The sequence below is a fragment of the Trachurus japonicus genome, chromosome 15 (assembly GCF_045865225.1).
Source record: "Trachurus japonicus isolate A0001 chromosome 15, Traja_1.0".
NCBI classification, from domain to species: domain Eukaryota; kingdom Metazoa; phylum Chordata; class Actinopteri; order Carangiformes; family Carangidae; genus Trachurus; species Trachurus japonicus.
Window position 1 is genome coordinate 16,796,235 of NC_140921.1, and position 17,577 is coordinate 16,813,811.

At 44.0% G+C, this 17,577-nt stretch overlaps 1 protein-coding gene across 2 annotated transcripts; it reads right to left on the reverse strand.

The window, feature by feature from the left end:
- Positions 1–252: 252 nt before the first annotated feature.
- Positions 253–17,577, reverse strand: efemp1 (EGF-like fibulin extracellular matrix protein 1). Of its 2 annotated transcripts, none has more exons than XM_085800008.1 (11): positions 17,279–17,577; positions 16,545–16,648; positions 16,353–16,398; positions 15,888–16,172; positions 5,435–5,557; positions 5,212–5,331; positions 4,249–4,368; positions 3,947–4,066; positions 2,976–3,102; positions 2,694–2,886; positions 253–2,284 (listed from the first exon to the last, which is right to left on the reverse strand). In XM_085800008.1, exons 2-11 carry the CDS (start codon positions 16,623–16,625, stop codon positions 2,123–2,125), a joined length of 1,377 nt encoding a protein of 458 aa, XP_085656134.1. In that variant the 5' UTR covers positions 16,626–16,648; positions 17,279–17,577; the 3' UTR covers positions 253–2,122. The 2 variants fall into 2 exon arrangements, with proteins under 2 accessions (XP_085656134.1, XP_085656133.1); XM_085800007.1 differs by having other exon boundaries at positions 17,289–17,508.

Sequence of the window (17,577 nt, forward strand, 5' to 3'; positions counted from 1 at the left end):
ATAGATATGATGGCTAGAGCATCATGTTCACTGAATTTATCATTGTTAGATTCAGATGAAATCATCCTCACGTTTTCCCAAAAGCATGAGAAGAGCAGTGGAGCATTTCACACAACCACTGCATTTTCCATTACACTGTATGTGAAGTCAGATCTTGTTCACAGTGCAGAACAACATTTCTTACGACCACTTCTCACACATTTCCACGGTTTCTCTGCTCTTGTGCATATAGGAAACAAACACCTAGCCCCGTTTATCCATCAGATTTTATTCAACATGTTCAATATAACTTTTGCTCTTCAGATTACAATCAATATAAGATACATATGACAAAATATATTTTAAATAGAAGAGAAAAAACATTAAGGCAAGTTCAATGATTAAGAGTCTTGACAGCATGACTGATTAGTGTTACATTTCTTTTGAGTTTATACCTCTAAGGCACTATGGCATGATCACTGCTGAAACCACATGAAAGACTTTAAAGGCGAAGATGGATAACTTTCTACACTTACAGAGTAGTGACAACATGTTGGTTTTCATGTGGTTTTCAGTGCAGTGTGTCTACAGTGTACAGTGTTTCAGCAATAAGCCAGAGCAGACACATGGAGTCACGAAAAGGCAAAGCAGGTAGTGAAAGATTTCTCATTCTGCCAAAAAAAATAAAAAAAAGTGTGGTGGGGTGGCACTGTATTAACACTTTAATAATCCCCTGTTTCACACATGAACCAGCTATACGCAGCAAAAGCACTGTAATTATCTTTATCACGCAAGCCAGCCTGGTGCCAGTGTGACTTCTTGACTGGGACCGACATTAGAAAGCCCAGATGTTCCTCAGGAGAATCACCGTGGCACCAATGAGCGGTCAATTGGCCGAGGCGTGTTGTGAAAGCCGTCATTTCCTGTGCGTGTTTGTCGAGTTCAAAAATCTCTGTTATTGCCTCTGTGACCGAGGGCTGTTAGGATGGCATCAAAGAAACGCATAAACAGCTCAACCACATCCACTAAACCCGGGGCAGAGAACAAGCTCTTTCTCACTCTTTCCCTTTCTCTCCCTCTGTGTTTCACACTTTCACTCGCATGCATGCAAAACAAAGCCAGGCACACACACACATACAAACACACACACACACACACACACACACACACACACAGATTTGTTACCTAGGTATATACACGACTTAACTCCTGTGGGTATAGTCTATGAGCATGAAGCTTGTTGTCATACAAAGTTAAGCAGACTCTCAACTCACAGGCAAATTCCCTCCCTTTACACTTCTGAACTGTTCTGGACTTCTCTGGAAATTATTACTCATGAGTAAAATTATACAGAAACTTGCACGGATAGCGTGGCGCAGCAGTACTAACCCCTAACAACATGTATCAACAAAAGCTGTGATTTACAAATTACTTTTTAAATATCAAAAGATGCTCATACCGGGTATTTGTCATGTACATTAATATAGAAAATATGATTTATTTTTTTTCCCTCTCTTTCTCACAACAAGAGTGCTTCACTGGTGCACAAACTGGTTATTGCAAGCAGCTGTGGTTTGTACAAAGTGATAAATGTAGATCCAGCTGCATCAAAGATTGATCACAGTTCGGATGTGTGTCCACTAGGCCTCTTTTCCTGAGTGCCACTGTTCTGCTCCCTATTGTTTTTAGTACAGTAGTAGCAAACAGCCACTGCAGGTGAAAGTGCTGCATAGAGCTTTTTTTTTTTTTCTTCTCATGTCCGCTTCAGGCACTTAAGAGTCCGAAATGTTTCAACTTTAACAATGAAAAGGGTTTTAGTTTTTAAGTGCAGTTGTTGAAACACAGTGCCTGATAGCGGTGGGCACTTGAAACTTTTTGGTCACACAATGCCTCCCAGCACCTTGAGAGAAAAAGACGCCCAGTGGTCACATGTGGTTACAGCATGGACTTGTGTTGTCTTGAGCAAGCTTATTGCAACTGCTGTGCTGCTGTACAGTATGAGTCGGTGACAGCCTACGTTATATGTTGTATGCATGTATTGTATGAAAATGATCAGTATTTTATGCTGATACAGGCATCTGCTGTGCTGCACTGCTATGTTTGCTGAACCAGACGTTATGTGGGCTGCTGGGAATTTGCGTGCTCAGAAAGCGTAGGGCCCGACTATGATTGTGAGCCGCAGCAGTGAGCTGGAGCGGTAGTTCATGTTCAGATGGTGAGTGATCATCTCCAGGTCCACAATGTACTCCTTAGGGCCCGACAGGGGCTTGGTTAGCACCAGCATGGCGCTAACGTTGCTGGAAGGCTGCAAAAAGAAATAGAAAACAATTTTAAAAAAAGAAGATTTCGTTAATCTGAGAGCGCACAAATACAGATTTTTTTTTTCTTTTTAAATAAATCTTTTAACGTTATACATGCTGGACATCAATATGTTAGCCTTCTGACTCTGAGTTTGTTTGCGTGATGGCATTAGCCTGCACAGGGCCCACAGTGGGTAATTGTGGGTTTGTGCTAGCATGGGTGTTGACTTTTAGTGTTAGATAATATTTTGTGAATGCAGCATAACTGTAACTACTGTGTTACAGGTGGCACATGTCAACAAACTCTCAGCCTGGCTAATCGTCAACACAATAACAGTGTCAAAATGTTTAGCATTTAATCTGCTAATCCCACAGCTTCTCAGAAGGAAAACAAAAATTCACACTTACACTTACCCTCAGGAAAAATTCTCCTCCCTCATTCCCAGCTTTGATCCTGAAGAGATTGTGTGTGTTGGCGTAGATGTTGGTGGCCTGGATCTGGAAGATGTCCGCTGGCACGGTCCGGTCGGCCTGGATGCTCATGTATTTGTATACGATCGATGGTGGGAGACCCTGGCACTCGGCCTGAGAGCGGCAGATACAGCGACTGCAAACACACCAGAATTATGACAATCTCTGTAATAAAATCAACTGATGATAGCGAAATAAAAAAATAAACGGATGATGTTTACTGACTTTTCGGAGGTTTTGGCATAGGGCGCCTCGCAGGGGTTTCTGGGATAGCAGCGGAAGCCTCCGTAATAGTTCCAACACATTTCATCTTCTTGGCAGTTATGGGTCCCCGTCTCACATTCATTTATGTCTTGTGATTGGCGGAGTGACAGAGAGAGAGAGAGAAAGAGAGAGAGAGAAAAGTACTGAATAGTCAAAAATAGCTGGATGACAATACTTGTATCCCCCTCTTCCAAAACACACACACACACAAACTCTACACGCTTCATGAAACTGAGCTGTGAAAACACAGTCAAAGTTCAGAACATGTACAATTTGGGAATGGTATTTTAGGGTTGTAGCTGAACTTCCAGCAGCCTGGAAGATGCAAGGGAACACAAGAGGGAAGCCCCTGATGCAACCCCACGCGGGCCTGACTGCAGCTCGTTCCCTGCAGCACCATGAAAATAGCCCCATCAAACGTGCCTCAAACCACAGGGCTATTTCTGGCACAGCAACCTGGATTCATCACCAAAAGGTCCCCCTGACACAACAGGCCGGATTCATGGCTCCCCCTATTAAGCCTGCACCTGACCGAGGGGGAGAGGAAAAAATAACAGCTCACCCTCTGGGAGAACGCCGGGGCTTCAAATAAATCCACTTCAAGAAACCAACATCATGCATATAAATTCACAGAGGTGGCTCAACGGGGCAACAGCTAAGTTGCTGTGTTTGTGTTGCCTAACCTCTGCATTCTTTCGATGACAGCACCGGTTCAGGGCGAGTTTCGTTCCTGCTCAAGAGGTAGAATAGAGGATGATAGCGGGGACGATCGAGTTTCCCAGGGAGGGCAGGAAGGGAGAGAGAAGGAAAGGACTCGCTTTGGGAAGTTTGTTGTGTGTGAAAACACAGAGGAGGGTAAGATAGATAAATAAATAAACTAAGAAGGGATTAAAAAAATAAAGACTAATGGAAGAAGAAGAGGCCAGCAGTACCTTGACACAACCTGTTCCCTTGGAGCTGATATCCATCTGGACACTCACAGGAGTAACTTCCTGGGCTGTTGACACACTGGTACTGACACATGTAGCTGGAGAAACTGCATTCATCGATATCTGTACAAAACACACACAACCACATACACAGTGAATGAGGGCAGCGCATGTTGAAAATAGATAGATAGATAGATAGATAGATAGATAGATAGATAGATAGATAGATAGATAGATAGATAGATAGATAGATAGATAGATAGATAGATAGATAGATAGATAGATAGATAGATAGATAGACAGACCTTGGCAGGAGACCATGTCCTGTGCCAGCTCGTAGCCCTGGTCACACTGGCAGAGGAAGGAGCCAATCAGGTTGTAGCAGTGGTGCTGACAGGGACTCTCCACATCACACTCATTCACATCTGGAACAAAAGCAGTTGTTTTACATGTACAGTGTGATAAGGATCATAACACATCAGTACACACACACACACACACTCAGCATAAAACCACAAACACACACACGTCTCAGCATACTGTAGCTGGGGTCAGGGGTTTTCATGGATTTCTAAATTCAGTTTCAGAGATAAACAGCTCTCTATCACGGCACGACCTCTTCAATAACTTCCTTTGACTTCAGCGGGAGATTTGCTCTGTGGGTTCAGGTTGCACGGTCAATCTCATGATAGCTCTGAGCCTCCAGGCATTCAAAGCAACAGCTTGTGCACCATTTGTTTTGTTAAAGCCATTCCTGACCTCAAAATATCTGTATCCTGAGAAAACTTGAGAAATGAGAGAAACACACCAAGTGTCGACAAGCTTAACCTGAGCTGACATCCTCTGCTGCACCGCTTTCCATCCCCCTGTTTATTAGTGCTGTTTACTTGTTATTATGTTTCATCTTGTATCGTGTACATTGAATTCTCTGTTGACCTGGTGTGCGGTGGTTTTGCTCTACTTATATTTACAGCAAAGCAAAATAAGACTGTGAAATATTAATTTAAAAAATCATCATAATAATAATCATTATACACACTTTTCATTTGCATTGAGTGTGCAAGTTGCAACAGGTATCCAAAAATATCAAAAAGTCAGCCTGACAACTGGGTAGATTGGGTGGATATCTGCTCCAACATGAAATGTCTGATAGCCTGCCTGTGAATAACAACGCACTGAAGCAAAATGTTTTTATAATTCAATGCTAAAACACGCACACACACACACACACACTCACACATGAGTACACATGACTTTCGGCGACTTACCAACACAGCTGTGGTTGTTGCTGGCCAACTTGTGACCCGTGTTGCACTTGCAGTAGTACGAGCCCTGCGTGTTCACACATCTGTGCATGCAGTAGTGGGTCAGGGCGCACTCGTCTCTGTCTGCCGGGATAACACAAACACATACATGTACGGGGGAATACTATGGAGATATAGGCGGCGGTATTTGGTGCGTGTTTTGCATCTGCAGTTGACAACGACTCACCTACACAGCGGTCTCCGCTCCTCTGGTAGCCTGGAGGACACTGGCAGCTGTAGGAGCCTCTGGTGTTGTAGCACGTCTGTTCAGGGCCGCATGAGTGTCTACTTGTCGCACATTCGTCTATGTCTGCAACAAACGACACACAAGGACCCGATGAGAGGAAGCTACACGGACTGAAAGTCGACTGTATGCAGGAACATATGGCAGACAAAGCAGAGCGACATGTCTGGACTGTATGCAGTCTGTGGTCTGTGATGTGTGAGCTGTTTTCCGCAGACAGAAAAAAAAAAAAATCTGTGATCACTGGGACCATCACATCACACACGTGGGGCAAACTCACACATGTTCACACAGAGAGCAGGCGATTAAATAAAGAAGGCTTTTATTCAGCAGCTCCGGGTGAAGGGGAAAACACAGATCATATCTTCTGCTAACAGGACAGCTTTTTGAAGGGGGAAGTTTGTGTTTGTGTGTGTAAATGTGTGGGTGTGTGTGTGTATGAGAGAGAGAGAGAGAGAGAAGGAGAAAGAGCTCAACTGATAAGTCATGTGCTTTCGACCGTAACACCTCGCTCTCTCTCTCAACAGACATCCATTGGGCCAAAAAGCACACAGATCCAAACGCATTGGGTTTTCCATCTCTCACCCATCATTAGGAAGTTACACAACACGATAAGGAGCAGTTTGATGTTAGTATAAGAAGCTTAAAAACACAACGCTCTGGCCAGAAAGATGCTACATTTCTATAAACCAATTCAAACCAGACTGAAGCAACAAAAAATAAAACATCTACACAGGAAAACAGCTTTTCAGTTAATGGTGAACATGATTATCAGCAGAAATCTTAAAGCCTGGCCAAATTGTTTAAAATGAGTTAGTCTGTACATACAATCACCAGTGTATCAATGTTTGAACAAGTGTTTTTCTTTTTTTTTCTTCCTCCAGTCTGGGGTTTGAACACATGATGACACATCAGTGGAAAGATTCTCCTGCAAACAAGTTCTCAATTTTGGTTTGTTTGGAGCCACAGCCTTTTAAAAATGTTTTTTTTTCATGCTATAAGGCTCCATCTTGCTTGATTTTTTTTTCTCTGAACTTCTATGACCCCCCCCTCCCCCCCAACACACATGCACTACTAATACACCCATACTGTATACTCTCATCCCTGTGGGGCCACCAGCAGTCCTCTTGGGTGGTCTGACATAAAACCATCATATGCAGACAGCCAGTGGGCATCAGTTAAAGAGCATGACAGACAGTTATCCTTACTACCACACACACACACACACACACACACACACACACACACACACACACACACACACACACACACATGCAGGAAAGGAGGGGTTACTATTACTGCATTGTGATTTGACACGTGTGCAACAGTAATCAGAAGAAACTGACTGGAGAACATGCAGCTGCACTCGGTCCCTCTGTAACACACACTGCTGACATGACAGATATGCTGGTGTTATCCCTCCTGCAGGGTTTAGATTCAATGCACCTGAGACAAACTCTAACACAATGACGGAGCCCCTATTAAAAAACACTAACACATGTAAAATGGATGATCCAACTATTAAAATGAGCATAGATATCTGTGATTGACGATTCATGATGATCAACCCTTCTCTCAGTGCCTTTATGTCCTATTAGAGAGTCCCACAACCTCCACCGTCCAGTGGGAAATCGGCTCGACTTACTGCGGAAGAGCACGTGAAACAAAAGTCAGACAGAAGGTGAGTTGTCCTCAAACCTTAAAGGAAAGAAAGGAAAGAGGCTCAACTCTGAGGGGGCACGGTGATAAGATGAGCTCAGTACATTAGGGACAAAACCTGGGCTTATCTAAAGGTGCACCTGAGAGACAACAGGTGCGAATTACATAGAGGGAGGAATGCCAAGACGAGGGCTTGTCGCCCACTGAACCGCTTTGTAAAGGACAAAGTTAAAAGCCGCGTTGTCCTTGAGAATCTACGCTCTGATGTGGCTTGAAAAGCGATGTGGGAAAGTGCATCGGGAACCAGCAGCGAGAATTGAAATGCTCAGATCACAGCAAGATCACACTGCGGGGATGTACCGACACACTTGCACCAGCCCGACGGCTTCAAGACATGAAGCATTAGAGCGTTTCCGTCACCTGCAGCATCCAGATCCAGCCTCTTAGGTCAGAAGATACCTCGCCTGAGATGTTTAACTTTGGATGATTTGAGGTTAGGGTTACACCTGTCTGGGTGGGTATGGTATATGAAATTGAGTAAACACATATCTGTATAGTACATTAAAATATCTGCAGGGATGTCAACAAACAAGACAGGAGACGGCAAGAGTAAGAAGCCGGGATCAAGCCCCAGTGATTCACAGCCACACCTACTTCCTGGAGATATTTGGTGATTCATTGAGACTGGAAATGCCCTGCCTTCTGGCTGCACATTCAGACAGCACAAGTCTGAGGCTCTTGATAAAATAAGGTCTTGTCTATTGATGCTGTCACACTGCCAAGAAACTGACAACAAAAGTATGATGCCCGTCAAGTCAACCGTAAATTTTGGTGACTTCGCCAAGCTTTAGCATCTTGGTTTGTTAACATTTGCTCATTGGGAGTTCACATATTTGGACTTGTTGACATTTTTGCCTGGCAGTTGAAATAAATGTTTGAGGATGACCAAAGTTCGAACAGATCTTCCTGTTGGAGACAGGAAGGTCACAGTGGACAATTCATTGATTTAAGCTTTTATGTCCCTGGACGGGATTAGTGCAAAGCTCAGACAGGCAGCAGAATCTGACAGATTACAGCTGGCACCACTCCACTCCGTTCAGAATAAATTCAGGACAAAAAAGCAGACGCCAAAGGGGGGTCCACATATGGCTTCAGGACTTGGACTACCAATCAAATCCTTTTAGCGACATTAGCTCGCTTTTTTAAGACCATCGTTGCCAACCAGAGTGAAATCAGGTGGACCTGGAATGAGTTTGAATTACCTGGCACGAGTCTGACAACATTTATGCCACGGTCTTGGCGACCAGGGAGACTGTGAATCATTAAGGCACAGGGGCAGACATCTGCAGGCTGCGGATCATGCTCCCACACTCTCCTACCTAAGGTGGAGAAACCATGAACTGTTGGAGAAAGAGAGGCAACTGCACACGACTGTAAATTGTTTGAATGCAGCGATGCTTCCCAAGAAGTTCGGTGTACAGAAAAGAGTCATCCTCACTCCCTTCAAGAGCGCCCGGAGAGCTCTAAATAAAAGCATATGTGCTGAACGCGGTCCAAGAAGTTCATTCATGGGAATATCTTGCGGTAACTGTTACTTTGTCGCTAAACCTTTAAGAAGCTGCCAATGCAAAGTTACACAAAAGTGTGTGTGTGTGTGCAGAAGTGGGTTTGTGGGTGTATGGAGGAGGGGTTGGGAGGGCATCCCATGCTAGCTGGCTCTGACTCACATGCAGTACAGTTCATATAGTTTACACAGGAAAACAGATTTTTACTGCAACAAGCCATCACATGTGATGATGTGTTGCATGCGAGGAGAAGTGACTGTTCTATTAGGTCAATTTTCTCTTTCTCCCCCCCTCCAAAAAAATTTATTTAACAAGTTTCCTCTAAGAGCAAGCCTGCTGTAACGTCACAGGGAGAGATAAGGCTGTCCAGCAGAAGAGTGGAAGATGTGGGAGGGAAGAATGAGAGCAAGAAGGGTGGGGGCTTTTATTTTTTAAACAAAAAAAAAAAAAAAAAAAAGAGGGCTCTTTCAGATTTGAAGTTAGATTTACAACCGTGTATGCATATGTGATGTCAGAGTTAAAAACTCCTTGCTTTTCAGGGAGATTAATTCTAAATGCCTTGCGGGAGCTGGGGGAGTAACGGGGATGGCGGCAGCTCAAAGAATGTGAGTGTGTGTGTTCGGACTAGTGGTGTGTGTGTATGTGTGTGTGTGTGTGTGTGTGTGTGTGTGTGTGTGAATCAGAGGTCCTGTTTGAGGAGCTTGAACATTAAATGGCCTTTTCTGCAGAGCTAATGTTTAGTCATACACTATGAAGACATGTGTGGTTGATGTGCGTGTGTTATGTGTGGTAGCGTGTGGATCTAAATGAAAAAAACAAACATGTCTGCCTGAAATGGGGACTTAAAAAATGATTTGGCCTGATTTCAGAACAATGTGTTATTTGCTCCAGATTTATCCTGACATGATAGGGCTTGTTGTAATTATCACTTGAGAGCATTTAGTCTTGTTTTCACTGAACCACTGCAATGGAAAGCAGGAGCTGTTCCAAAGAACAGTTGGAGTCATCCTGCTGTTGGACTGCATCTCTGTTTCCCTCTGATTATTGGATAATTCAATCTTTGGGAAAGCAGGGGGCAAGATGTGCAATGTTAATAGCCCATAAAATTTCACAGTGTCAAATTTATCAGCTTGTCATACAACAGCCCCCGAGCGTTAGGTTTTCGCTTAACCTCAAACACCTTAATATCACCGCTCCTGGCAAACCAACACCGCGCGGTGCATGTTATGTCATTTGTGTATTCATTCTCCCTGCAATACAGTGTGAAACGCAAGCCCATCGTTGGCTTGAACACGACCTCGGGACAAATGGGAGTGGTGGTGTTTCCCCTTTCAATGCAAGTCCAAACACAAAGCAGATAAGAAATCAAAGAATTCAAGACGCTCAAACTTTATATTCAGCGTATTTCCATCCGTATTAGGGCATGAAATATTTCCATGCGCCTGGCTATTTGCACCACTCCCAAGATTCCCCACTCATCGCCCTCATTGTTCAGGAGGAACAGGAGTTTTTAGTCATGTTGACACTTACTAACTGATTTGTGAGTTTGTTCCACACTCTTCTAAAGGTCGGGCAAAGTCTTGACGTTCTTGAAAATCCGTCCAGTGTGCCAGCTACATTCCCGACAGATAATAATCCTTCCTGTTACTCTGAAAAAAAAGCCTAGAAAAAAAAAAGAAAAGAAGTGGTGGCAAAGCAGAGCAACCCTCCTGCTATTCAACGTGAAGAAGATCAATCACTCTGCCCATCCGACCTGCTGATAGTCAGGCTGTAGCTATTTACAGCCTTCATAGAAAATTTGTGGCATGGAAGGAATGAAAGCTGTAAACACGGACGCCTTGAAAGTATGGTCAAAATATCCCTGCGCTATAACAAGAATCAGGAGAAAGAGAAAAGAGGGTGAGAAACGCGAATTGTGCGATCGCATGTGTGTCACCCAGCTGAGCGCAATAGTGATTTATAGCAGCCCTGTGTCCCTTTCCATCATGAGGTAAACGGAAAGATCAACACATGTAAGCACATCAGAGGAGGAAGCAGCTGGCCGTTGGACAGGCACCGACCTCTGGGAGAATACTAACAACAACACTGAGCACTTACACAAGAGGAGGCAACGGCAAAGCTGCTTCCCACTTGCTCCTCTCTGCCATCACATCGACGATGGCAAGTAGAGGAGCCAGCAGCAAAAACCACAAGCAATAACAGCAAGACGGCACAGGCCAAGAGAGAGACACTCAGATTTATTTCTCATGTAATGTGTTGGGTTTTGTTACAGGGTGTTATTGCTAAGGTTTCAGTTGTAGTTGTTTTACCCTGATTCCTTGGTTTCTAAAAAAAAAAAAAAAAAAAAAATCAAGAGACTCAAAAACATGTTGCTATAGTGACGCAGATGTCAAAATATATCCAGTAATTAAAAGAGAGAGATAGAAAATTTGATTCTTTCTTTCTTTCTTTCTTTCTTTTTTTTTTGACTGAGGAGTTGCAACATCCTCTTGGTTCTGGCACAGTTTACAAGTGGAAAGTGAGTTTTGAAAGCCAGAAATCTCAGCAATGTTGATTCACGAGTTACTGACTTTCAAACATGACCAGTACTGTATTTCTGAGATAGATGCTGATGAATGTGTAGGGCCAATATTAACGTTCTCTTTAACGCTAACACAAAACATAACTGAAAGTGTTTGACAAAGATTCACGAAATGTAGTTATTAAGCAGGACTTTTTTTTTTATAGTTAAAAAAAAAACTTGTGCTCTCTAGTGGACAGCTTATGTTATAGCACTCTGGTTTAATAACTTATATATATTAGTAAGCTATCAAATAGATTCAGCTGTATAATAACAGAAGTGGCTCCATGAGGCTGGACTTAGGTGCAATTGTGCATTGAATAAAATGCTAACGTCAGCATGCTAAAATGCTCACAACTTCTATGATTAGTATGTTTGCATGCTAACATGCTAAACTAAATAAAATCAAAAGACTAAACATAGAGTATTGATTAACCTGTTGGAAATGTTCATACTTTTGCCGCAAAAAAAAAACTTGTGTTCATGAAGAATATAAAAGAGCGCATCTAAATCTTGCATTTCAACAACAACCTGACTGTGTGATCTGCACACTGACCAATGCACGCTGCCCTGACTGTATCACATCTACACTTCACAGGCTCCGAGATGAAACAGTGGTTGTTAGAGCTGAAGCTGCAGTGAAACAGGTGCAACGAGCTGGACAGTAAAATCATAGGGCACCAGGACGGTGGCGTATACGACACATCAGCCCGAGAACAGGTGGAAGAAGAAGCTTAGCTGGTAATAGGAGGGTTCAGCATGGCACAAAGGTGTGCCTCAGGTGTGTTGTGTTTAAGTCCCCCTGCATAAAGTGGGTCAGTTTTCATTAAGCAGAGGCTTTCTGTTTGATCCCACTTCCTCTCCCTCGAGCAACACAACGATCGCAGAATGTTTTAATTCAACATCCTGTGTAATCTGTATCGCGTTCACCTCAGCGTTGAAGTCTTCGGCACAGATTTCCTAAATCTGTGTTGCTTATCTTTGATGGAAGTTGAGGAGAAACAAACACGAGCAGGATAACATCTGAAGGAATTTCCTGAAAAACTGTTATCGCTCTCTGTGTATCCTCCTCTTAGATTGGCTGCGGAACACCAAAGACCGGTCTCCACGGCTCGTTCCTTCAAATGCAAATGTCAGGATGAGACGACAGCAAGTGGAGCCGTAAAAGTTCAAACTGTAAAGGTCAAATCGTGAAGCCTGTTGGCAGCGTCACGTCGTGCTTTCCAAACCAACGGTCTCTCCCTGTCTCTCTCTCCCTCTCCCTCTCTCTCCTTCTCTCTTTCTCCGCGCTTGTTCTGCTCTCTGCATTCCTGCTCCTCGCAGATCGATCCGATGCTTATCTGTCAAGGTGGTGAGTAATTCCTACCATCACAAAAGATGGGAACAAACGGAAAAAACAACCACCACTGACATTCCAGAGATATTCCTCCCAAGTGCATTGCATCTGCATGGAAAAATGTTATTGCATGCACTCGGCCTTGTTCGGAAAAGTACACAAGTTCTCTGTCACAGAGGGCTTAGCAGGCCTTAATAGAACATACTTAGGAAAGATTTCCAGCCACTGCAGGTGAAGAGAGTCCAGACGTAGCTGAAATTAGTCAGGCATGTAGGTGGTAATGCGGCCTACATGACCTCAGGAAACCAGACAGGTAAACAGGAGTGGCATGTCTTTTCATGTCCCATACTGCAGCGCATGAGTGTCTAATTTAGAGATGAAAAATAAATAGGCAGAAGGTAAAGTATGTAAACTCAAGACTCATGAGGAGAACAAGTAAAGCCAGAGTGAAGAACGTGATATTTATCATTCTCTTTTGACCAGCGTTACATGCCATTGCCTGAACCCACTGAGAGCAAAGCTAAGTTAGCATTTCTAAAAAAAAACGAGAGGGTGTGCTCTCGAACAGTGTTCAACTGTAAATGAGAATCATAAAGCAACTGCTCTCCGCTTTTCAACAGATTTAATGACTGATCTCGACCGGTTTTGACGGACAACCTCAATTTCTGAGAGGAAGTGATCTCACCTCGGATGAAAATACGCGCGAGAGAATACCCGCACACATGAGTACAACAAGCCACTTGTAGGCATCTCCCACCGCTCAACACAGCAAGTATGTGTATGTATGTTTGGAGGTGGGGTGGAGGGTGGTGGGGGTCATGGAAATGCGGGGCATCATTAAGCTGTCACACTTACAGTAAAGGTTCATAGTTTTCTCTGTGTGGCCCGGGCTGGAGTAGAAGAGCCAGCTTCCCCTTATGTAGCACTACAACAACACACACTTAGGCTCGGGTTCACACTCGGGGCCAAAGGCTTTATTGCCCATTTGCAATAGTTATGCACATGGGAATGAATATTAAAGTTGCATTTAAAAGGAAAAATACCAGTGAAGTGTATTATGTAATTTGTGGTTTGTTTCACTTTTAATCAGCATAGAGAATAGCGCACTTAAGAGAAGCTATTTTGTTTTTAGAAACTTTTTTTTTTTTTTTACAATTTAAGTTGTGCTTTGGAAAATTGGCTTTGCTTTTTGCCGAGCATTTAGCTGATCTCTCTACTATTACTGCCACACACTCAGCAGTAAATCACCAGAGCGGCTCAGCAGCAGAACAACCCATGACGTTGGTACGTCCCGGCTCGGTCAGTGCTCCGGCACTTCTGCGGTTATTTAGTCAGTGTCAGCCTTTCATCTTCCCCTTTGCCCTACCTGACTCTGCACCCTGGGTTTCCTCCACAGAGTGGTGAGTTTGCAGGAAAAGGAGCCTGATGTAAGCGCTATTTGATACACTGAGGTTTCCCCTCCATTGAAAGCTAATGGGAATTCCTTCGCTTTGCAAGATACGTAGCCGTACAAAACAGCCACTGTGGAACAACAAGAAAAAAGAAAAAGGAACGACAATTCTGCGTCCAAGAACAATTGGCACATTGTAGAAAGTTAAAGGTAATGACAGAGAAACCGGAGAATGATGTAAACAAAGATTATATCACTCCACCAACAGAAATATACACCCACATAACGACATGAGATGCCTTCCAGTTAAAGCCCTCCAGTCTTTTCAAAGCAATAACACTGACAGCAACAGCCTATCTTTGTTTAGCCCCTGCACTGGAACAGCACACCAGTAAATGACTAAGTATTATACCTATGCCAGCTCGCTTATGTGGTTACTTTAGCTGATATGCTGCCATGTTTTACACTCTAATAAAACCTAATTGGGTTCCAATTCAGAGAAACACATAAAACACCTCACACAAATCTTTGCCCCCAGGTGTAAAATCAAATTTGTTACTTTCACCGGAGCTGTGCGACCGCAAGCCTCAGTCACCACATGATTCTTAAACCACCAGACACATGTACGGCACGGTAACACACTCCACCTCACATTACACTCAGAGAGCTGACTCTAAAAAAACAGTCCACATTTTACCCTCCTTGATCTCTCTCACAATGACTAAAAGATGTAAAGAGGATGCCTGTCCCTCAGGTGCAGCTATGAACATCTGGCCACCATTGTGTGTGAATGTGAGTGTGTGTGTGTGTGTGTGTGTGTGTGCGTGAGTGTGAATGTGTGTGTGTTAGCGAGACAAAGAATGAATCTTTAAACCACTCCCCATTTCAGAGGATCAAAGAGTCTCGCTCAAGCACAGGATCACACCCACATAGTGCTGCACAGCTACTGAAATCACAAGCCTGTTGTTTTTTGTTTTTTTTTAGATTTTATCATTTTTGTAGAGAGCTGCCAGACTAAGTTTTGTTGTACATGCACAACGACAATTAAGTTTATTCTGATTCTGACTGTCAAGGCCGAGGGAATATTTACTGTACTGTAGGTCTAAAGGCTGTATGTGAGCACAGAGCTTGAGACAGCATTATAAAACCTTCTTCATTTGCCCCTGAGGTAAAACCCAAAACAAGAACTATATGTATACACTGTAAAAAAAAAAAAAATTTCATAAGGTGAACTCTGGCCAAAAACATCACACTGTGGGCTACCAGAGAGTTTAAAAAACATGACATCACAGAGAGAAAAAGCGAGAAGCTTGCAACACATCTGGCGACTATGCATGGTTTAGCCGTTGATGGCTGTCAGACAGATGGATGAACAGCTCACCTCTGGAGCTCCTGCTTATTGAGCCTCTAAAGTCGTTAGTGAGTAATTATCAAATACCTACGTAGGTCAGACACATTCCTCCAGGCCAACAAAAGCACACCACTGATATTCAGGAGATTAAAAACACCTCTCACTATCAGCACTGAGTTGTGCCAGCCTACATGCCAATCTGTAATCTCAAGTTGTCATCTGCTTTTTCATGAGGGCCAGACGGCTCATCTTTGATATTGTGGAAGATTTTAAAAAATGTGAGAGTGTGGCTGCCATCCATGCACTTGTAGATCATACTTTGTGGTCCCCTCTCTGAGTCCAATTTCTCTCCTGAGGAGCTTGTCAGCACCTCTTGCTGAGATAAGAAGAGCTGTCTGTGTTGATGTGAAGCAGTAAAAAAAAAAAAAATGAAAGGCTAGTTTTCAAAGTACTTTGATGGTACTTCATATGATCTTACAGCTGAACAAAAAAAACAAAAAAAAGAGCTCTAACCCCACAGGCAGCTTGATCTCACCTCTGCAGACGTTCTGCTCATCTGCAGTAAATCCAGGCGAACAGGTGATGGTCCAGCCGGGCCTGGGGCCTCGGGGGCCGCTGGGGTACACGGGGACGGGCTGAGGCTGGCTCGGCGGGACGGCGGGGACAGGGGGGCCCGGGTCCGGCAACGGCACCTGCTCGCCCCCCTCCTGACTAATGTAGATGACGGCACTCTTAGGGAGGCAGAGGTATCCACCGAAGTGGTTGATACACTGCATCCCTCCTTTGCAGGCATCAGCTAACAAGGCACACTCGTCGATGTCTGACACAAGGAGGAGAGGAAGGCATTAGATGAGGCATTTTCTGCACTTCTGTATTATTCTAACAACATTCAGAGAATAAATACAGATTTATGAGAGATGTAAACACATTAAGCAAAAAAAAAGGCTGCTCAGGGGTAATAACCCAAGCTTGACATTGAAGGAGATGTGTCATTTCTCACCTCTGCACTGCTCTCTGGCTCTGTCATACTCATAGCCTTCTGTGCACTGAGGACACACAACAATGACCACCATGAGATGATACACAGCACAGAGCAGATGATGAGTAAACACATCAGCCCAGATGCAGCATCTCAAACATGGAAGACCACAAAACGCCACTATCAGGTATTAAATCATTTTGTTTTACTCACTGTGTAGGAGATGGGCTCCTCGGGCTCCTGAGAGAGGACATGCGTGAAAACCGCACACAGACACACGCAGATCCCCAGCATGTCGGCCAAACGTCGGAGGAGCACTGTAACGAGATGTGGAGGAACCAACTGGATAAAGCGTGCAAGATCATTTTTTTCTCTCCTCTCCTCTCCTCTCCTCTTCTTTTTTTTTTTTGCTTGACAAGCCTACAAGTTTTAATACCAGTTATTACATCACTGATGGCATTGCTTAACGAGTCCCAACGTCTCCCGCTGCTGGCGTGATGTTTATGTTGGCACCGCCCCAGCTAAATCTGCGACTTCAACTTCAAGTGTTTTTCTGCTGTTTTTCTCCAAAAGGATTTAGTGCGTAATACGCGTAAAGATCGTGCGTAAACATGTCCAAGAGTGTCAGTCAGTGTCAGGGGGGGAAAATGAACGAGTTAATCAGCCATGCAGTGCCCGTGTTGATTAAAAGTTTATTTGCACAAGTACATGTCCAACATAACAAGCCACCCCCCAATCGCTTCAAATCTGATTGCGTCCCGTTCATCCACACAGCCCCATTGACACTTGTTACCGGACAATTCCCTGAAACAAGCGAACAGTATGAGAAACAAGTGCTACTGCAGAGTTTTTATTTTTTCTCTCTCCAAATCTCTCCTGAGTATTGTTTTCACTGTTATCTGATCACAGCAGTAGCTTTGCCATCCTGTGCTGCCTTGGAGACCTACCTGCAATTACCTGCGGATCTCCAGCTCTCCTGGCGCCGGCTGAAGGAGGAGGAAAAAAAAAAACGTGTTATGTTCGGTTGCAGATCGAAGCAGCAGGCTGGTCTCCTTCTTGTTCTTCTTCTTTTTTTCTCCTCCTTTATCCTGCAGACGGTGCAGTGGATGCGAGGTGGTTGCTGCCGAGTGAGTGGAAGCAAGCAGCACTTGTGATGAACATGCGGTTCGTACTGTATGACATGCTGGGGGCGGTGTACCGGGCAGGTTGAGCTCCGGGTTTGTCTCTCACCGGGGTTCATGAGCGA